Here is a 23,976-nt window from a genome sequence, read left to right on the forward strand (position 1 = left end):
TAAAAAAATAACCTACATTAAATATAATGGATATTTAAATATTCAAGATATAAATGGAAACAAAAATTTTCTAGAAAAATTAGTCTTTTGGAACTAAATAAAAAACTTCATCCAAGAAAGATAAAATTCAATATATATATGTATTATTCAGACATGACAAACAAAGCATTTGAGTTACTCAGTATTGCAACTCATTGCTGTTTTTAATGAGGAAATGTATTACCTTTTATTAGTCCATTAGAAATGACACCACATGACTCATGGACCATTTATGTGTTACAAATGGCAAACATGCCAGACTTAAGTAGACTCTGCTTTACTCAGAGATTTTTCTCTCTTGCATGCATGGAAATGAGTTTTCTTTTCTTTTTTTTTAAAATTCTTTGTACATTTTTTGTTTTTGTTTTTGTATATAACTAGTCATCCCTCGACTTATGCTGGAGTTCCATTCCATCAGGAAGGATGTAAGTCGGTTCGGACGCAAGTCGATATATTAATTCAACAGAGTAATAGGGGTTAGGGACTTAACAGTAATAAGTATACTGTCATTTTAATTTTTAAACCTTATTATAAAACTGTACTGTGCATTACTACGACTATAAAACAGGAGAATAATCACCCAAATCTTCCTCCATGATCACATTACCTTCTCTATGTGAAGGACAGGCTGCGGCTCTTCTGGGTATAACCTTTGTGTTTTTCTTTTATGGAAATGTCCGATGTGCTTTGCTAATTCCACTTCTTCTTTTCATCATAAATGTGTTTATAGCAAGCAAACGTATCACGTACTTTCCTTCTACTAATAAGTAGCGTTCAACATTGGGATCCATGTCTTCATCCATTTTGAGAACATCGCTAACTTAAGAGAACATTTCTGCAAGACCCTTCCCTGTGAATTGTTTAACTACTTCTCATTGTTTCTCTTTTTCCTCTTTTCTCATTCGTCCTCTTTTGCAACATGTTCCTCCAGTTCGATCAACTCTTCAGGGGCACTTCATATGAGTTGAACTATGTTGTCATCATTCACTTCGAGATTCAGGTTGTTTGCTAGGCCCACTATTTCTTCACTCAATTTAAAGGTCTTCATTTTTTTCAAAACTTCCAAAATCATGCACAAACCTTTTTAATGTCTTTTTCCATATGCCACTCATACATTGAGAGACCACTTTGTCCCAAACTACAGCAACATTTTTAATAGCATGATAAATCCGTGTGTATGATAAATATTGAATGCTTTCCAGAATTGCATGAGAGTCTGGTCGTTTCCTTCATTAGCAGAAATGGCTTATGAAAAGTTCCCCTTAAACACTACTAGAACTCTCTGATCCATCGGTTGGATCAATTAAGTAGTGTTTGGAGGGAGAAACATGACCTTGAACTTGGTGAAGATCACCGATATAAGATGGATGATCCAGGTGCATTATCTAGAATTAATAAATTTAAATTCTGCATTTTCTTTCATACAATAGCTTTCCATTTCACATGCATAACAGTTGATTAAGGCATCCACAAACAATTTTTGAGTCATCCACGACTTTTTATATCTCTGCTAATGTACTGGAAGAGTGTTTCTAATGTTTTTGAAGTCGTGGATTCTCACTGTGCCATATCACAAATGGTTTCAGTTTATATCCAACCACATTACCCACTAACAGAATCGTAACACGGTCTTTAAGAGCTTTGAAACCAGTCATAGATTTTAGCTTTTTGTGGATGAATTGTCCGTTAAGGTATTATTTTTTTCTGAAACAACGAGGTCTCATCCATATTAAATATTTGCCATGGCAAATAATTTTCCTTCGTAATAATTTAATGCAATTTATCCACAATCTCCTTGGTACCCTTCTCATTGGAACTTGTGGATTCACCATATATTTTCACATTATGGAGTGCAAAACGCTGCTTGTATCTCATGAACCAATCGGAAGAAGCATTGAATTCGTAGTTGTAATTGGGTCCTGCTTTCTCTTTCAACATGTTAAAGAGGCTTAATGCCTTAGCGTTATGGTCACAGTGCTAAGGGGTATGTGCTTTTGGTTCAGGCCGTCTATGCATGATGAAAGTAGCTTTTCCAATCACTGATAGGACCTTGTCATTGCTTTGTCACTATTGTCGATTTAATGGAAGCAGATCCTTTCACAGCCTCTATGATTTTATCCTTATTTTTCACTGTAGAATGAGTCCATCTGAAGTCATGTGTGATCACACTGACTGGCTTACCAACTTCATGTTGCTTTATAACTTGCAACTTTGTTTCAAGATCAATTGCTTGCCTCTTTTTCTGTGATTCTTCACTAGGATTTTTAATTGGGCATGTAAGGGCCCATGTTGCACAAAGTATTGCAAAATAATTAACGATAAATACACAAATAACATATTTTTCAAACACAAAATCAACATAGGAACTGTTGAAGCCGACTGTCGGGGAAGGGTGCTGCTGTTAAAGTTTGTGATTAATAAAGTTCCTAAAAGAAATTTAATTTTTGTCACAATTTAACAAGTAGGAACCTTGTTAGTATTTGTTAACTCACATAAGAAAATTTGCTGTAATATGATGAAAATAAGATAATTAAATTATGGAATATTGGTCATAAGAATTTTGCATGTAAAGGCTTGCTGTTAAACAATTGAAAAAGGGATTATAAGTTTATGTCAATTCTTAGAAAAATTTTGTAAGCTGATAAAGTTTAATAAATGTGACTCATAGGGTTAGCAAGTAACAATAAGGTAAAAGGCCAAAGTTCCCAATTTTGGACATCGCCAGGAGTCAGTCGCGTGTACACTTGCTGCAGGAATTTTCAGCAGAAAAACACCACCCTAACTGGTCACAGAAAGGTATCCAGGCATCTGGGGGGGGGGGGTAATTGCAAAAGGTGCCGGTGGGGTCGTGGTATATAAGGGTTATGAACCCCCCCCCCCCCCCCTCCCATGATGCGCTCTCTTGCTTCTCCAGTCTTCGTATGGGTTGTTTTATGTGGTTTTCCTTAGTGACAGTCAGGAGTTCTCTCCTTCTGCTACGACAAGGAACAAAGTAAGTGGAATTTTGGTCCTATTTCCCTATTATAGAAAGGAGGGATGCCGAACAGCTGAGAAGAAAGGTAACTACTGCATGTTATATGAACCGTGTTCTTGACGAAAAAAAAAGAAAATCTGGAGAGGTAGGTGCCCGCGCAGTGAATCTCACGACTACCAAATCGCAGATCCTTTGTGTTTCCCTGAAAGAAGCTTGAAGTGCTGAAGACGTAAAGGCCCACCTTGATCCGATAAATCTCAGATATGGTCCACTACAGAAGAATTCATCCTCGTAAATTACAGACGAGTAAGAGCAGAGACTAGCATAGACGATCCTTATCAAACGGTATCGTATAATCTTATATCATTTCAAATCTTATGTAGCTGTGATTGTAGTTCAGTTACCAATCTATTGAAAGACTTGAACGAGAGTTGAACTAGGACTTTAGTGAATTTAAGAATAGAAAGAGAATAGGCTTGTCAGTGTTAATAGATAAAAAAAATCGTGTGTCTAGTTACTTATGCATGTCATCTATATTTTGTCTGAGAGCTGTCTGAAGAATCGAATGTGGTTACTATTGTAGCGATAGGACTGTTTAACCCATATTACTCTCGTGAGTTAACGTGTGTAAACTAATTATGTTTAATTAGGGTATTGTATCATATTATCGTGCTCAGACAGAAGAGAAGTTTTAGTCAATTGTTAACATTTGCGAGGATATCCTTTTATCGTATGTGTAGAGTCTTTTGTGGCAGCATAATCACCCTTCCTACATGCAATTTATAACCTATCATTTGTGTTTTGCTAGTATTGCTTTGTATTGCTTCAGTTTAGTATTGAATTAAGTTTCGACGAATTTTAATGTATTGTATTGTGCTTATGTGTATAATAAACTTTTGCTCATTGAAAACTCAGTTTTCTGAAATTGCCATTCAATGCACCACTTGTAATAACATACAAATCTAGCCATGGGTGGAGGGGGAATTTAGTTGTGAGTTCAAGGTCACGACTGCATAATTGTTTCACACCTAAGCATATTTAAAAAATTTCTTCTTGTTTTGATTTTTTTTCGTAAACTAAATGTCCTAAATGGCGCAGCTAAAAAGATATAAATGTTTTAGGATACTAAGGGGAGCAAGAGCTTAGATACCTTGTATTTGGGTGATATCACGTATAGTAAGAATTTTGTTACAAACAAGAAAAAAAATAAACTTGTAAGAGGAATTAACAATTATAGGACACAACACCGCTGAATGCGTTGTTGCTAAATAAAAACCTGCTTGTGTCTTGTTCGAAAGTATAGTCAAAAATGTTATTTATTCCCTTTTGAATCACGGACATAGGTCAAGGGGTGACTTTTTATTAAACGTTTTCTATGAAATTTCTGTGTGATTTCAGATTTTTCTGTCTATAAGCACCATCCTTTCTGTTACTACTGTTAAGATGTTTAATTTTTTATATGTAAAACAATTGAAAGTTTATAACCTCCATCCTACTTATTTGGTGGCATGTAATGGTTATTAGTTATTAAATTATTCTGCCACTTAAAGATACTAACCAACATAAGTGTCTGAAGTGGTATAAAGTGGTTTATTATAATAAGTGCTTATTGAAATGGTGAAGAATTAAATTTTAATTTACATTCAATATACTGTTTGTATAAGTGCAATACTTGTAGTGTCAAGAACTAACGCTGCTATTGCTGATCCAAAGTAATCAACTTTAGGTTTTGCATAAGAGTTTAGTAAAAAATTTTGAAAACTTCATTTAATGTTTCATAATCTTCAAAGCATGTTGTGTGTATGTGTGTGTGTGTATATACACACTTCTTTTTTTTTTTTTTAAATGTTTAGAACACAATTCAGGAATTGTTTGGATTGGATCTTGTATCTGACTCCATTGTACATGTTAAAAAAGAAGAAGACACTACCAGATTCACGGCTGATGTTGATGAAAAAATAGATCCAACAGAAGGGTTTTCTCAAGCTCAGTTGGAACAGGTAGGTAATTAATTAAGTATACACCTTTTTGAGTCGTTTACAGGAATTTAGTACATTTTTTTCTCTCCTCCCCTTCCCCAAGGAGGGGGAGAAAACACTATGGCACAGTTCGAAATGGCAATACAGGAATCCCTCGCTTTACGCAATTAGTATATCCCATGAAAATGCCATTCTAAACAGAAATGTGTTAATTGATTAATGTGATAATCATTTTCCTCATTCAGCCCAAAATCATGCGTGATTTTTACTCTAAAGTGATAACTTTTCACTTATTTTTATCAATAGTCAATTTTAAAGACCATTTTTTAAATATCAAATGGTCTATATAAGGCAGTAAACAATTAGTTAACACCTTCTTATTTAATTATGGCATGAACCACAATGGTTATTATTACTCACAGTACCTGTATATGAAGTTGCATACATCATTTGAAATTATAAAGCATCTCTCTCTCTCAGCAAAAATACAATGAATTAGCTCACGACGGGTGTGCATCATTGTGTTATGCCTCAAGCAAGGATTAGCTTCATGTGAACAGGCTATTATGACAGTACTACATGATTGAAGGTTACATTAACATTAATTTCCTATCAACAATTTTCCTCCAAATTACTCTTACTTGTCTGCACTCCAGTAATGTCAGTCTCCTAAGGCACTTCTGAGTCAATCTACCAGGCTCATCATTTCCTGCACCCTTTAAGGGTGCAGGAAATGATCCACCAATGTGCAGCAGGCATCAGGTGGAATTTATCTCCATTCCATCATCAAAGTAGTACTGAGTTCAGCGACAGATTCAAGATGTGCTGCTCTGGACCTCAATCGCCACTCCCAATTCATCCCACAGGTGTTCGATGGGGATTGAGGTCAGGAATCTGCGCAGGCCAGGACAGTCATTTAACACCCATCTCTTCAAAGCGTTCTGTAACACGGTTTCTCAAACTTTTCCTACGACGGAACACTTCACAAATCCTGAAATTTTAACGGAACACCTTGGTTAGAGTCAAGTATCATTGGTCTCATATTCAATGTAAAGCTAAGTGCACACTATCACCACAGCATGCTGTATCACATCGCAAAAATGTGACAGCGCACACTACAGGCATGCCAGGCAGCAGCGCATCGCATTGACCTTGCTTGTGACCACATAATTCCTAGAATAGATACCTCCTTACTTCACTTACTCTTGGAGGTGTCGACAGCCGCAGGCAGCTGAGTCAAGGCCAGCACACGCTGGTCTTAATAGCACAATCCACACGCAAAGCAAGGAGCGCCTGATTTTCAAACATGTTTGAACTTGTCTCAGCATTTAAACCCATTCCAGGCTCATGTTAATTTTGATAATTTTTCACTGAACACTTATTCACTTTCCACAGAACATAGTTTAGGAAATGCTACTATAACAGGTGCAGCTTTGTGGCATGGAGCTTTGTCGTCTTGATAGTACAGGGAAACCGCGCTTAACACGATTAATTAATGCACGCTAAATGAAATCATGTTAAGCGAATGCAATAACCAATAGAAATGATTATAATTCATCCATCAGTTAGCATAAATTTGAAACAAAAATTATAAGCAATATTAGAGGATAAAATCATCAAAGTTAATAAAAATCAATTGCTTAAATTTTTATTTAATGTCTGAACATTTGATTGAGCTACTTTTTCACAAAAAAAAATGAAGTAAAGATGTTTGACTAATGCTCAACTTTTTCATCTTGTCTTGCCATTGGCAATGGCTTTATTTTGGCTGACTTCAAAGCCTCATTCCATATCAAGATCTGCATCAAACAAATTTCCTCAGCATGCTCAATGCAATTGAAAACTAGCTCAAGTTCTTTTGCAGTTAGCTTCTTAATCATAATATTCTCTTCTTGTTCGCACCTTCTTCATATGCATGCTATTCTTCTAGTTGAAGGAGATCATTCTCGCTTAACTGTTCTGAATGGGAATCAAACAAGTTTCTCACATCTTCATTACCCAGGGATTCCATATTAGGGGTTGAATATAATTAAGCCTTATAAGTATCTAAATTAAAGCACAATGAAAGAAAAGTGAGAAAGAGAACAGAGTTTGCACGTGCACTTGCCGTGATAGCTTTGAATCAACTGCCAAGTGTCGCTGGCCACCACCCGCAGAGCTGCCACTGCTCACTGCAGATTGGCGACATAAAATTTCGAATGATGTAAAAAATCATGTTAACTGATTATTTGGAGTGTGAACACCCTTCACACTCCAAACCAGCTGAATGCATCTCACACCATTATTCCTGATTTCTGATTTAGGTCAGAAATAAATTAGTTGACTAAAAATCGGATACAAGATATAATAACTGGAAAATTATTGTACAGGTAATCCTTGACTTACGGCAATTCGTACTCACGACGGCAAAAAATTATTAAAAATTCTCTAATTTAACTTTGCCGCCAACATAAACATAAATATCTCACATTAGTTTTGTATATGCATTGCAGCATCGCCATTAGTCGACAAGCAAAGCTTATCACCAATACGCAATACCCGCTGCTATGATTCACCCACTTCTAACTTATCACAGCCTTTGGCAGGTTAGTTGCTAATCAGCTGCCGAAGTGTTCATTTCTCTCGCTGCAATTTTTGTATTTTGTCGTAACCCTGTATGTCTAGTAAGAGAAGTAATACTACTGATGAAAATTCCAACATAAAAAAGAAGGTGAGGAAAGCTTTAAGTTTAGATGTTAAAATGAAGGTGATTAATGCATGTGACAAAGGAAAGAAAGTCGGTGAAATAGCACGAGATGAAAAACTGTTGCATTCAACTGTTTCAACAATTATAAAAGATAAATCAAGAATAATGGAGGCAGCTAAAAGGGCAGTTAATATGAAATGTACAATTTTAATGAAAAAAGGAGAAGGGCCAATTCATGAAATAGAGAAGCTTTAAATGATATGGATAGATGATCAAATCAACAAAAATATTCCTCAGTTTGTTTACGATTCAAAAAAAGCACGCAGCCTATTTGACAATTTAAGGAAACAACAAGAAGATAAATACGACGAGCAGGCATTTAACGCTTGTAAAGGTTAGTTTTTATCGATTCAAAAGCTGATTTAACTTACATAACATATGAGTAATGGGAGAAGCTGCTAGTTCTGATTTTGAAACTGCCGAAATTTTCAAAAAAAATCTGAAATAAACACATTAAAAAATGGTGATTTTTGATATGTGTTTATGTATTTTTTTTCTTAAATTTTTCTTTCTTAATTTCGTATTTATGTATTTATTTGTATATGTGCTAATAAATAATTTATAAATGTTATGTAAGTTTATACATTTTTAACCGTTTTAAGTTAAATAGAAACCTAATTTATGAAAATATTATAACAGAAATCAAACAAATCAAGAGTTAACAAAAGTCCTCGACGTACGATGGAGACGTAACCCTGTTGTAAGTCGAGGACTACCTGTATATTATTATTATCATCTGACCTTCAAGGAAGGCAACAATTTTTTGAGGAAAGTCATACATCACCTACACATGCTTTCATACCTTCACTTGAACTCATTAACACTAAATGCACCCACTTCTTTTCAATCGGAACAGGTTATATGATCGAAATACATAGCTTGAAATTATGATAAACTCAGAAGAATACCATTGGCATGATCAGCGTCACTAACCAGTGGCAAAATAATCGCATCCTTGACTGGGACATCTTCTGATGCTATGATCAAATCTAACACTCTTTGGCCTCGAGTTGCATCTTTCACTTGCTGCTTGAGAAAGTTGTCTCAAAACTTCCTGATAAATTCTTTTTTATTCTTGTCATGAGATTTCTCTGCAACACAGTCAATGTTCGAATAAATTGAGCCATCCATTATAATCATTTTGTACTTCATCAGTTAAATTTTGCAATGAATTTTTTGTCCCCAGCAACTGGACTGCCAAGTTTGTTGCAATATCCCACCATATGGACCACTGAATGTTCCATACTGAACTGCAAAGTAGGAAATTATGACACCTCTCAGTGTCCTTTCTATCATCACACCTCGCTACACCCATTTCTTCTATATTGCTTGCACATTCAATCATTGCTAGCCTAGCCATCCTTCATTTATTACTGTCATATCTCGGCAATAAACTAACCATTTTCACTTTCTCACTTTTCTTTTTCTTTTGATGGAAGCATCAAGCCTTTCATATTCTCTCTCATACTATATATATTTATCATTACTCGAATCATTAGTTCTAGCAAGCACTACCATTTCTTTTACTTTTCTTTATTTATTCTCTATTTTAGCACCTGAAAAGTTTGGTAGTGACTCCATTATCAAGAACAATTTAATTAACGAATCACTATACCATATTACTTTTTTCTTATGTTTTAATTGACTTTCCTTGTTACTAATTATTATCATTGTTATTCCTGTCTCTTATTGTTCCCCTTATATTTCTTTTCCTGTTTTCATGCTTGTGAACATTTTCTGCTTTCTGTAATTCTTCTTCAATTTTCTAATAATTCCTTTTAATCTGAATATTTCATATGTTAATTTTCTTCATTTGTGTCATCAGTATAAAGGTTCTCATTTCCATATTCTAGGTTATCTTTGTCCCTTAGCTTTTGATGCTGCTTTGTTTTGCTGTGTTTTCTGAGGGCATTTATAAAAACTGTCTTAATTTATCAATATCGCTTAAAATATATTAACAAATAACTTTATAACCAGTAAAATCCAGAATAATATAGTAAGAACACACTAACTAATCTTACATGTGCTTCTAATTACCATTCTGCACTCAAAATATCCTCAAATCAGACTCACTGAAAAATCAAAGACCAAAAATCATAGACTAGGTGTAGTAACCCTAGGAATTGGAATAAATAAATCAATCATATCATATAAATTAAAGATGCCAAGAAATTATATTCTGGGTTTCATCCTTTATCCTAGTGTAAGCAAACAAAGTGCACTTGAAGTAACTTCGTGACTGGTCTACTTATATATAGAGGCTAATGACTTCACATCAGTTGCCTTAGTATCCCATAATGCAAGGCACATATCCTTATGGACATGTATAATGTCATGCATTATGGGAAGGGCCACTACCCAGATTGGTTTTCGACCTTTATTGAAGTCTTATCAGTGGAGAGCCAGACCATAAATTTCGAAACCTCTCTGGATACTGGCTATTCCCATAATACATCGCATTATAATAATGACGTATAATGCTATGTATCTTTATGGACAATGTGCCTTGCATTATGGCAAACTAAGCAATTGGTGGGAAGTCATTAGCCGCTATATATAAGTAGACCAGGCGTGAAGTTACTTCATGTGCAAATTTCTTCACTTATGCTAGGATAAACGATGAAACCAAGAATATAATTTCTTGGCATCTTTAATTGATAGTATAACCAAGTAAAAAACTTTCAGCAAATCACATCATGGCATAACTGTATGATGAATATGGTTATGCCATAAAAATACTAGATGGAAACTTACTACTATTCATTTTAAACAGAATAGTATAAAAGTGTAGCAGAAGTGGTGAATGGGAAAAAAAGAAAGAAAGATTAAGACCTGGATGGATTGGTGCATTTAGTTATGCCTTTGAAGGAAGAAGCATTAAGAATTGGCTAATAACAGATCAATTCTTAAGAAAATCATTAAGAAAGTAGTAATCATAAAAACTTAATAAACTTAATTGTGATGCCAAGTAAAGATGTAATTAAATGGAAAATGGGCTATTATAGAATCTTCTCTACCCTCCATTGGAAGTTTCCATTTTTTTTCTCCCCAGAAAATTTTGCTATCATCATCCCATATTTGATATAAAGTATATCTTATCTAATAAAGTGCCTTAGATCAGTGCTTCCCAAACTTCTGGATGTCAGGGCCCCCTTTGCAAAAATTAAAATATTTCATGGCTCCCCTCGAAAAAAAATCGTAATAGAGAGATATATTGTTATAATATTTATTGTATTTATATTCAATACAAAACATACACAGCGAATATTGCAAAAATAAAATGCATATGTTACATTTTTGGCCTCTTACCATTTGGTTCTGAAGATGATGTGGGCTGTTCTGGTAAAATATGAAATACTGTCCTTTTTTTTGAGTCTGTTTCTGATTGTTCGCGGGAATTTTTTTATATTTTTTATCAGCCACTTATCCATCTCAGGGTTAAATTTTTTAACGTAGAATAGATCAAATAATATCACCACTGATAACATGAAATTAGTGAATATTACCTGAATAAGGGAATCCCCGGACCAGGAACATTTTTCTCTTTTGTGACTTTTCTCCCTTTATGGTAATTAAGCCTAACGCGAAACAGACAGCAAAGGCAGGTTATTAAAATGTGCATATGATTAGTGCGGTATTAACAAAAGATCGCGCAACCAAAAGATAAAAGCATAACTGCCATTTTAGTTGAAATGCTAACTCTCTTCAACCGAATTCCATATGTGAAACTGCCATAACATTCACACTTTCGGTTGAATTTTATTGCTGCCTTGGGAAATCGAACTCATACACATCTAATTAATAACAATAGTTTTTAGTTAGATACTGTGTTTGCCCATGCAACATATGGTTTTGTTTCAGTCTATACAGCATAGTTTCTGCACGAGGGGACATGTGATTTATTAATTAGTGTGTTTTTATCCCAGTTGTCTCTAATTGCACTATTTGTTGAGAAATATATTACACAGACTCCTCGTACCTTATTCACTGGCATAATAAAAGTACTTATTTTTATTGCCTCTGCAGCATAGTGGCTGTTAGGGAGGGCGTGTTGTTTACCACTGCAAGCGAGTTACTATCTCCCCACATGAACTTGTTTAAGCTTTTTTTCATGTGTGAAGTATATGCGAAACTTTTATTTTAAACAGAAAACTAGCTCCGATGACAGTGATAATATAAAACGAGTTTTGATATGTATATAAAGTCAATATCAACAGTCCCTGATTACGAATGCAACGCGTGATGAAAGGGACAGGAAGATTTGGAGCTTCCCTGGAGAGCATTCGAAGTAAATACAATTAACCACTGCTTTGAAATGAAACATATGAATAAGCAATATTTACTAATATTCATTAAGTGCCGAAATACGCAGGAAGCAAAGTTTGTGAACCAACACGAACGTGTGAATTTTTCCATTAAAATATAGAAAATAACAAAAAAGAAATAATAAATAATAAAAGTTAAATACGTTTCTTTTAAAATAAAAAAAAATCTACTTAGTCTTAAAACATTTTAAGTTTGTTTTCATTATTTCACCCCCCCCCAACAAAACCTACAGCCCCCAAGGGGGCCGCGACCCACAGTTTAGGAGCGCTGCTTTAGATGACAGAAATATAAGATCTGATAATATTGGAGTCTTGATAAGTAACAGACTGATCTGGAGGAAAATTGTAGATAGGAAGTTAGTAATGATGTAAATTTTTCATGGTACATGGCAGGAATTAGGAACAGCAGAACAATTCCTAATTATACTAAATGGAGAATTGTTTGATGACTGATAGGTTTTTATTGTTTAAAAAAACTATAGATTATCTGTTACTCTTTCGGTTTCAATGATGTCCTTTGATTTGAAATACCTGAGTTTGAAGTACACTATGAATTGTCTTTTGAGCTTTTGAACAGTAGGTGAGTTAGCTGGTTTCATATGAAGGTGGCAAGAGTTTTCTTCCCAGAAACTCAAGTTTATCATCTCACAAAACAGGCTAACTGGCTAGAACACATGCACTGACAGCCATAAATACTATGCAGATAGAGTTAACTGAGTAGGTTTTTCAAAGAACCCAAGTTATTACTTGGCTATGACAGTCCATTGAGCCTGACACGTAAGGGAAAATGCTTTATTATAGCCATGTTAATGTAGGAATGACAATATTTTTTTTTCTCCCAGAACTTAAATTTTTCTTACCTAGAAATAGAGAAGTCAGCTAGGAGCAACATGTGTAGAACTGAATTTCATTTCAGGAATTTGTAATTTTTTGCAGCAATACTCATTGAGGTTACAGTAGTGCATCATAGACATTTTAACTCTAAAAATAGTTTCTCCAACTTGTGACAACTTCTTTATAGCAGATTGGTTTTCTTTCATCTAATCCTGTGTGAAAGGGGTGTACAAAGCATGGTTTGTTCAGTCCTGACTTTTCATAATTATTCTAGCAAATATATTTCTTTTGTTTTCCAAGGCATGTGTTAACAGATCTTCCTCTTGGTCCATAATAGGCCATGTTAGATTCACAAGTTTGAAAGTAGTTTGTCATTTACTTTCAAATCTTTAATCTGGCTGTGCTATATAGTTGTATTTGCCATTTGGCCCCATGGTGCAATATTTTAGATTCCTTCATGACTCACACAAACAGCCGACACCTAAAATACACTTCACATTAGAAAAAGAATCAAATAACTGTCTGCTCTTTCTTGACACACTAATCACTTATCTTTCAAATGGATTACTATCTTTTTCTGTTTATAGCAAGTCCAACAAACATTTGAAGATACCTATATAAACAATTGCATCATCATCCACTCCAACAGATGTAGAATCCTTGAAACACTATCTCCGAAGCCAGAGATAGAACCCAGCCGTCGCCATAGAACTCAACTACCTTGTCACACCTTTTTTGGCCAATGGCTACTGCTCATGCTAAATAGAAAAAATATTACATGTCTCTCAACCTCCCCTCCACAAACACACCCAAGCAAAGCATTACTATTCCTATCCCATTCTTCTGCATTGTACATCTGAAAAGACAGCTAAAGTACTTAAGAAATATAACCTTCACACCTCACTCAAACTACTCCAATTTATCAACTCTGAGGATCAGGATTGCTACTTTGAAGTGTCTCTTGTTGACCACATAAAGACAAGCTCGATCCTCTGTCACATCCTGGAGTGTATGAAGCACCCTATGATTGTTGTAACATGACCTGCTGTGGACATATAGGAAGATCTGTTAACATTTGCCTCAGGGAACACAAATACATTTGCTATCATCATTCTGGCAAGTAAGGACCATCAAACCATATTTTGGCCACCCTTTACATGAGATTAAAAGAAGAAAAAACCTATTTGCTATATAGAAGGCATACCATTAATGATGCTGTTTTTGGGATCTGCAATGGCTATGATGTACTCTCCTAACCTCAACAAGTAGTGGCTGCATTAATCTGCTAAACATTTGGGAGACAAGTCATCTTGGTATAGACTTCAGTCTGACAACTGTAAAAACTTCTTCTGTACAGTATTAGAGGATACCAAATTAGGACTTTAGATCTTTTGTCTCTTAAATTTTTGAATTTTTTCATTTAGTTATTATTGGATTACTGTTATACTGTAACTTGTAGTTGCACTCAGAAGATGTTGGTATGAAACCCTGCAAAATATAAGCAAGTTAATAAAGATCTATGTGTGTGTGTGTTATTGTATTTTTGATAATACGATAAAGAGAGCGAGAAATGAATTTCATCCAGTACCTCAGTTCATAAACTGTAACGGGAGTAATTGCTTTCTCAATACAATAATTAAGTTTATATGAAGCAAGGTAATTACTTAGCCCTGACAGATCAATTTAAAGTTAAGGAGATAGTGAAGTATGTCCAGCTTCCAGTAAATAACTTCCTCCCAGATTATTCTGTAATTCATGAGGGCTCAAACTCGACAGAATTGAAGATATGTACAATGTATGAAGCATTAATGGAAAGAGTTGCGACAGCAGAAGAACTGCAGAAATACCATATCATTAAAATTGGTGTTACTAAGATGGAAAATTGAAAACGTGACATACAAGAATATAATAACTAATAAGATGACATTAGGTAATAGTTATTGCTGAACAAGATTAGCACAATGTGGGCCCTCTTCAAAATGGGAAATTGGACAGTTAACTTATAGCCTCTCACATTTCTTTCTTGTAAAGAAAAAATAGTTTGGAGTCATTAGAGAAGGCAGTTTCAAAACAAAAATTAGATCTAAACTGCAGAGAGTAGTAAATTAATCTCATCATCCAATTTTTGATATATACCTCCATGAGGTGACAGGATCTTATGATAGTACTATGTGAAAAGTTATATCATTACAACCATCCTATCTGTCAACAATTTTCCTCGAGATTAGCCTGTTATCATCATTCCAATATTACCAGATCTTATATTTCTGTCTTCTAAAGCACTTTTTAGTGTATTAATCCACTTTCGTCTTTTTCCTACCATCCTGGCAAAGAAATAACGCTTGTTTAGCTAATCTTTCTTCTCCCATTCTGTTTAAGTGGCCATTCCACATTAGATTAGCGTCGCTAACACATTCCTGGATGATAACAACATTAAATTCTTTCCTAATATTCTCGTTGTTAATAAGATACTGCCATTGATGCCATCTGTTCAGTCTCCTAATCTTTCTCAGGCCTCTCATATTTATGGTCTCCAGTCTTTGATCAAGAGTTTTATTTCTAATCCAATGCTTAGATCCATAAAATTGGTTTGAACATTTTATTGCATACAGCTAGTTTAGTGTTTTGACTAATTTTCTCTTATTCCATATAAATTTATTCAGTTGACTAGGAAGTCAACCAAACCAGCTTTGCTAATTCAGCTATTTCCAAATTTAATTTACCATCTTCACTAAAAAGTGTGCCTAAATAGCTGAAATGTTTTACTTGATCGATAGGTTTACCATTCAGGATGCAGTTCATGTTTCTAACGTTCCTACCTATTTTCATTGTCTGTGTCTTTTTAATGCTGATTTTCATGCCAAATTTATTATAGCATTCAGTTTGGTCAGGGAATCCTTCATACTTGTCCTGGATTTATTTAGTAGTATAACGCCATCTGCATAAAGTAAAGAGCAGAGATTAGCATCTCCAATTTTGATATCAGATTTAATACTGATTATTTTCATAATGGGATCCATGATGAATATTAGTGACCATAATGTACACACTTATTGCACACCTGACTTAACATCAGTCCATCCCCCTGCACTTTCCTTCATTTCTACCTGCTGATTTACAACTAAAATAGAAACGGTGTATTGCTTGATATAATGTCCCATTTACGCCATCTATGTGGAGCATTTTGAACAGCTTTCCTCTTGGCACCTTGTCATATGCCTTTTCCAGATCTACAAAACTTAAATACAGATCCTTCTTATATTCCCATGATTTCTCAACTATTTGCCTTAAAGTGAAAATCTGATCCTGACTACCCCTGTTTGGCCTGAATCCAGCTTGTTCTTCTCCATGCTTCTCCTCCACAATTTTTCATACTTATTGCTCAAGAATACTTTCATAAATCTTACCAGAAACACTCAGTAGAGAAATTTCTCTCTAATTCTCACATTTTTTAATAGATGAATACTATGAGTGCTCTACTCCATTCTGGAATTCAACACTCTGACCAAGCCTTATGAATTATGTAATGCAGCCACTGTAAAACTTTTATACCTCAATATTTTAACATTTCTGGTCGAATATCATCTACTCCAGCTGCCTTTCCACATTTCATGTTTGTGATAGCTTTTTCTACTTCAAATATATATATATATATATTCCTGATGAATATTTTCTTCCACCATGCTGTCATTGCTTGTTTCATTTGGCAATCTTTCAAAGTAATTACTTCACACATTAAGAATATTTTATCTTCAGATTTCATCTGACATTTATCATCTCTAATTCCTCCAATTCTGACCTTTTTTAATAGCCTCCAAAATATTTTGCCACCTTCCTGGTATTTATTTTCTATGTCCTACCAAAGTCTTCCTGTGACTTTTATTTATCAAATTTTACACAATACTTAGCTTTCTTACATTTTTCTGTATTCCCTAAGAGCACAAACTAACTTATTTGCCAGGAACTATCATTAGACTTTAAAGATCCATCATCATCAGCTGTGGAGCAGAATTTGAAACAAGGCAAATCTGTATCGATGTACTCAAATCCTTCAAATAATTTACTATAGGTTGTCAACATGTAGGTGTGTTTACTTGCTTTGAATAGTTGTAAGATATAAAATGAAGGTCTTTTGATTAATAGTTATTGTTTTAAATAATACTACAGAAACCACTTTTTATGAGATGTTCCATCATCATCTATTAAGTTGATCTGTCTTTCAATGCAGGTTTTGTCATTCTTCATATGAGAGATGCAGTTAATTACATAGGTTTTGTGTAAACTGTCAGCAAAAGTTGTATCTTCAGTTTGATCTTTATATTTCTTAAAATATTTTGAAGGGATATTGATCGTAAGATGCTTTGTTGTGAATTGACCAAGAAAGGCAGATTTGGTGATCTTGACCCCTTTCTAATTTTCAGTTGAGGCTTGGTAGATTTGAGTATGGTTTGCCCACTGTTTATTTTATTTTATTTTTTTATGTGACTTAATGACTTAACATTTTTCTATGGTTGGATTGAATACTAATATTCACAAAATTTAACCTATATTTATACACACAGGTTTGGCTTTTAAAGTTTATAAAAATTTTTTCATTTAATTTTCACCTTCCTTTTAAAGTCTTAAACAAGTGAAGCGCACAGATTTTATACTTATATGCAGTGTTCCAATTCAGTTAGGCTTTGGATTGTCCTCATTGATGGGGGGGAGAACAAACTGTGTATTTTAACCTGTAAGTGTACTGATGCATATTACTTTCCACCACTATGATTTAAGTATTGACAACTCTGCTGCATCTTCATCATGCATTTATATTTAATTAGTTCACACATTTAAATAACATTTATGCCCACATTCATTTTTGTAGGCATTAGGTATGGCAGAAGAAGAAATGGATGTTCAGGCTGCCCGAACAGCTAGAGCTGAAGCTGCTGCTGAATTAGCAGAATTTGATGAATCAATTCCTTTAGATACAGATAGTCGAGATGATGAAAAATCACCTGTTGAAGAAGAAATGGACAAGCTAATGGAGCAAGTATGTTTTTTTTTTTTTTTTAATTTGTATTTATTTTATTTTATTATATATATATATATATATATATATATATATTTTTGTTTTTGTTTTTTGTACTCCTGTACCCAACAGTCAGTGTTGATTAAGAGACGTGTATATTTTGTCACTTAGCTAATAGCAGTATCCAGAGGCAATTTCATTGCATGCCATTGTTCTCTCACCCTCTCGTGGTAAAATATACTTGAGAAGACTGTATAAGAATCATTGCTTTTTTTGTGTGTGTGTGTGTGTTATGAATCAGTCTGTGAATTTTTCCCTGTAATTCTGGATATTCTTTCATTCTGTCTTTGTGCATCATATATCATAATTGCATTAGTAAAGCCAGAAAACATGTGCACGCACACACACACACACACCTGCAATGGAACTTTGGGGATGCAGTCATGCATTTATCTTTCTAAATCTTTGAATGATATTCATTCACTATTAACTATTTTATCTACTAATGTCAGTAAATTTTTTATTCCTCACTGTAAATGACTAACTGTTACATTAGACAACCTTTAAACATGAACCCTTAATTAGTCATACCATTTTTTGTTACATAATTAGTTGCATGGGGGGTTGGAACATCAGAAATCACTCCTTACTCCAGAAATCAAACTTGAATGACGGCTGGGGTCAAATAGATCCCATGCGACTAATTAAAGGTTAAACCAGTTGCTATTCTTAGCATGATGCTTCATATGTGAACCTTACCCAAGAAATTCAATTAGCTATAATACACTAGTCAGTACTTCGAGTGCGTTTGAAGCAAGGATATATCCTGGATCCATTCTTTACAATGAGGTAACTGAGTGAAAAAAATAATAGAAATGATAAGGAAATCTCTGGGAAAACCATTTAATGAAAAGTAATAATATGAAAAATCCTTGTAAAGAAAAGTGTTCCAACAGATCATTTAGTACAGATACAGAGCTTCTGTAAGTGTTGTAGAAATTATGTTAGGACAGCTAATGAGAAGTTAGAGGAATTTTTAACTGCAGCAGATATTTGATAGGGAAACATGTTACCATCATTCTTATTGATCTTGCTGTTGACTGTATATATATTTCAGAATTGGTGTTTTCGATGTCAATTTAGTTTGCCAAATCAGGACAAAATCTTCAATACAAATTGAATGTTTTGGATGAAGAGATGGCAAAAAAGAGGGATAAAAATAAGCATTAGTAAAATGAAGATTGATAATATCAAGGACAGAAAAGTGGCTTACTTTTTGTCTGAAGCAAGAAAGTCTTTTGCAGTGATAACTTAACTCATAATAGCAATGTCCAGAAGTATTTGCATGCCATTGTTCTCTTACCCTGTCATGGAAAAATAAACATGAGAAGATTATATAAGAATAGTAGCAGTAGCGTGTATGTGACAGTTGTATCATATATTAAATTGAGGATTTAGGAGTACATCAGAAATAAGTTGGAAAATGTTGTTAGTTGTCTCTTGCTCCTTTGACATATGATAATGCAACCTGATCATGCAGCAGAATAGTCCAATTCAAACGAGCAAAATGCATTACCTAAAGATAGTCACCAAAAAGGCAAGAAGAGACAAAATAAGAAATGAAGGTCACCCAGAATCTTAAGAAACAATTAAGGAAACTCACCTCAGCTAGTTTAGGCACCTCACTAGGAATGACATAAAGAGAATACTAAGTTTGCAAAGTCAGATGTAAAGGAACCTGATCCAAATAACCCAATTAAAATGGCAAGAAAGCAGAAGAAGAATCTGTAGAGATTCTACTTCTGACAAGCTCAACATTTATACCTCTGGGTAGAAGAGGAGTGATTAAGTAAAGAATTATTATTTAGCTTTAATTCAGAAATTTATTGCTTTGTAAGCATATAACTTAATATGTGTTGTTCAGTTATGGTATATGATATTTTGAGAAATAATTCCTTTGGAAGTTAATTAAACATTGCAACACTGAAGTAGTTTATGATAATGGAGATTTTATTTATTTGTTGAAAGTATTAATTCAAAAAGGTTTAAATTCTCTTTAACGATTTTCATTACTTTGTATAAATACAAATATAATGACAACATCTGAAGTTTTATTGCTGGTTTGCGAATATCCTTAAGTAAAACCAGAGCAAATGCACTTAATAGCAATTTACAGAATTTAATATCAGACATTAAATACAAAAATGTAAAGCTTTTAAACTATTGGCCTTTAGGAAAGAACTTATTTATCTGTAGTTTATTTTGAAGTGATCTCTGAAACATATAGTTTAATTTAGAATTATATAAAAGAAATTAAGGGTGTTTAAGATTCAAAACTGGATAACTGGGAGGAGACCTCCAAGTAGCCTTTTAAGGAATGCGAAAAACTGACTAGGGTTTCTGTCCTAATGGCCAATCCTCACCTTATCGTGCTACACCCTGTTAGTAGTTATCACGCTGAACAAGGATTAGAAATTACATGCTGGCTGCGATGTTTCCCCTTAAACAAGGTCCCATTGTTTAAATTTATGAACAGTAAAAATTCAGCTTCTGTAATAAATCTCATCTCAGCATCACTAGTGCTCAAGATTGGCCTCATAAACATAAGAAGCATCGATAGAAAAGAAATTGAACTAACAGAAGAATTGGATAAGTACCACATCGACATAATAGGTGTTAGTGAACCAAAGAAGACAAAAAACAAGTGAGATTTTTCTTAGCAACTAATATGTTGTATTCAAGCAATAACAAGTATCAAAATGGAGTAGCAGCTGTTGTTTTCAGCACTAAATATGGGAGATAATTTTCTTGAATGGCAGGCAGTTTCAAGCAAAATTATGTTGGCAAATATCAGAATGGGTAACTGTACAATGAGACTTAATTTGTGCCAGTGATCCCACAGAAGGTTATACTAAGGAAGAAGTGGAGGAATATTTTGAGACATTAGAGAAGGCTGCTGACACAGAAAAAGGAAAGGTTGGCCGGCCCTTGATGGAGATCTAAATAGCAGATTAAGAAATGATTATTAGACAGAAATGTTTTGGGAAAATCTGGAGAAAAGAGTAAATCTCAGGTGGTATGGTCATTTAAACAGAATGACAGATGAAAGCTTAGCAAAGCAAGTGTTTTATCCATGATCCAGAAGAAGGCAAAGATCTATCTAAATTGTCAGTTAACCAGATTGCACCTCCTCTGGCTAACAAGCTATTTTTAAGAAGATTTAGCAACATCTCAGATGTAATCATCAACTTCATCAAATTCCTGATGTGTATGTACCCTCAGTGACTGTACAGGATGCTATTTCAATACTACATGATTAAGCTTATATCATTACTGATCTCTTATCAATGGTGTTCCTTCAAATTAGTCTTACTCACCTCTCCAAGTATTGTCATTTCTTATACTTCTTTGTCCTCAGACACATCTGCGAATCAGTCTATGTAGATCTTAGTCTTCGCCTGCATATTTTGTTGCAATCTTTAATCTTTAATCTCTAATCTTGGATTAGCTCTTCTGATTGCAAATTCTTGAATGCTAATAATGTCCAGTTTCTTTCTTAAAATATCAGTTTTAATGCGATTCTGCCACTGATTCTATCTGTTCATCCTGCTGATTTTTCTCACAGGTCTAATGAACTGTTTTACTTTTAATCTGACTCTCTCTCAAATCCATAACTTCTAAAATTGGTTTGAACTTATATATGTGTTTAGACTAATTTCTATATTTTTTCCACATAAATGTATTCATTTGGCAGCACACTATACTGGTTTGGCTTATTCGGTTGTCTATTTCCACATGTAATTTGTCATCTTCACTAAAATTTGTGCCTCTGCTTGTCTTATAGATTTTCCATTGATGATCCAGTTGAAATTTTCCATGCCTCTGCCAGTTTTGGTCTTATTATTGCTGATATTCATGCCACATTTCTTACTCATTTACTCAGTTCCAGAATTGAAAACTTGCACTAGACCTACTTATAACATCATCTGCATACAGTAAAGTTTTATGCAAAACTGAAAACAGTATTTGATATTTTCAATTTTGATGGGGGGAAACTAGTGTGAACAGGTAACATCCCACTTTTACAGTTGTGTTTCTTCCATTTTGAATAGTCTCCATAACATTTTACCACCTTAAAGATATTTGTCTTCTGTATTTTTAACAGTTATCACATGAGTTTTCTGACTTACTTTCTACAAACTTTCAATGTGCTTTCTTCTTTTCCAGGACTGCCTCTTAAATTTCCTAAAATTTCTTAAAGCTCATTACATACCTCCTTAGTTGAATCAGTCAATAATTTCCACTGTTTCTCCAAGATTTGGTTGTTGTTTTCAAACTCTAGGTTTTTTTTCCTTGAATAATATTTGTATATTTCAGTCTACAGTTTGCTTCTAAAAGCTGTTCAATTTTAATTTCTTTTACAATTTTCTTATCTTTCTTTCTTTCTTTTTTTTTTTTTTAATATGACATTCATTTGTATCCTGCTTAAAACTGAGTGCTGATCTCTTCCTATTTTATATCTCCTATATTATATTGTATCCTGAACCAGTATTAATTATCACTATTAACAATACCATAGTCAATAAAAATTTTCATTATTTTCTTAGGTCTTCTCTCCATGTGATTCATTTTTTAAGAATTATGGAGTCAGCAACCATGTTATAGTAAAACTTCAGTTTAATATAAACCAAAATAATGACCCAACATTACAATCTGCATAGTGTGCTAATATCATGCTAATTTGATCAACTGTTAACACTACTGGCCTTACCTCTGGTGGAAAAAAGAAAACAAAATCTCTTTCTGTATCAAAGCTAGTATCCTGATATCTGTTAAGTTAGAAATTAATAAAAGATAAATTAAGATAGAGAGTACTAATAAATAAAATTAGAACAAAAACAGTATTGTTGGTGCCAGTGCATCAAATAGCTGAAAATATTGCTTAGAGTCCTAAGGAGAGGTTTGTTTGGAAACTTGAAAGAAGTTGCACGGGCTGAATGTGTGCCATCCATATTTTTGGAATTTTTATGTTTCCATTATTGTTGTCTTTAAAGTTAGAGTGGTTGATTTAAAAATAAAAATTTCATCAAAATTTTGATCAAACAATTCTAACTTTAACAATAACTATAATATAGCACTTTTTCCATAATTTTTAAACAATGAGTACTGATCACCATGCAAGAATGAAAGAAAGGATTCTCTCTGTGTGAATTTGTGTACATCTTTATGCTTAAACAGGACAGAACTGGTTGACTTACCCACTCTCCAGCCAACAGGTCACGGGTTCATATCCCGCTGCAAGCATGGATGTTTGTGATTGTCCTATCTTATGTACTACTATAACCTTTTATATGGTGCAGTATGACCTTTGCTGTCCTTGTGCCATTAAAACCATAAATTACCATCACTAATCACCATACTTAAACATAGTCCATGTCATCAAGCAGCACTTACCATTATTATTAGCTCTGCCCTTTTCTCCAAATTTTCAAAAATATTTCTGTATGCTTATATGATACAGTTCCCCATTTTGACATTTGCCCACATAACTACTTGACACTCTTTGCCAATCAAGAAATTTATATTCGTGTTTAGTGTTAGATGATCTTGCTATCTCTTCCATTCCCTGATCAGTATTGCCTTTGACACACACATACTAAAAGTCACAAATTTAAGTTCAAATTGTCTCTAATCCATTGGGTTGAGTCCAGGGTAACCTGCAACAGATCCTTCAATGTGCCCTGAAAACTCCACAGTGGGCTGTCCTGAATAATATGATTGACAGTCTGTTAATCAGCACCACAGTCACATGTTGAGGATTAATGCAGGCTCCACTTGTACATCAATGGTAGATTGTGGCATACCTTTCAGTGATGTGTCCTTGGACTCCTTTGAAGTGTCACCTCATAATAATAAGGTTAATAAAATCAATTTATATTTGTACACCATGAATGCTTAATATTTTCATGCACTCTCTTTCTCTCTCTCGCATTACACATTAGGCAGGAGCTCACTTGCTTGTATATCATGTGCTTTCTGCATTGGGCATGCATGTTTTTCAATGT

General features: G+C 34.1%; 1 protein-coding gene across 1 annotated transcript in view; it reads left to right on the forward strand.

The window, feature by feature from the left end:
• LOC150108900 (chromatin remodeling protein domino-like) overlaps nucleotides 1-23,976 on the forward strand; it is a 731,915-nt gene that overhangs the window by 414,157 nt on the left and 293,782 nt on the right. Inside the window, exons 30-31 of the mRNA XM_090410792.1 lie at nucleotides 4,867-5,013; nucleotides 17,765-17,932. Of these exons, the coding sequence (XP_090266918.1) occupies nucleotides 4,867-5,013; nucleotides 17,765-17,932 (315 nt within the window). The remainder of the gene's footprint in view (nucleotides 1-4,866; nucleotides 5,014-17,764; nucleotides 17,933-23,976) is intronic.

Source organism: Typopeltis vanoorti, chromosome 2, assembly GCF_054136105.1.
Source record: "Typopeltis vanoorti isolate ZY-2024b chromosome 2, IOZ_Tvanoo_1.0, whole genome shotgun sequence".
Taxonomy (NCBI): domain Eukaryota; kingdom Metazoa; phylum Arthropoda; class Arachnida; order Uropygi; family Thelyphonidae; genus Typopeltis; species Typopeltis vanoorti.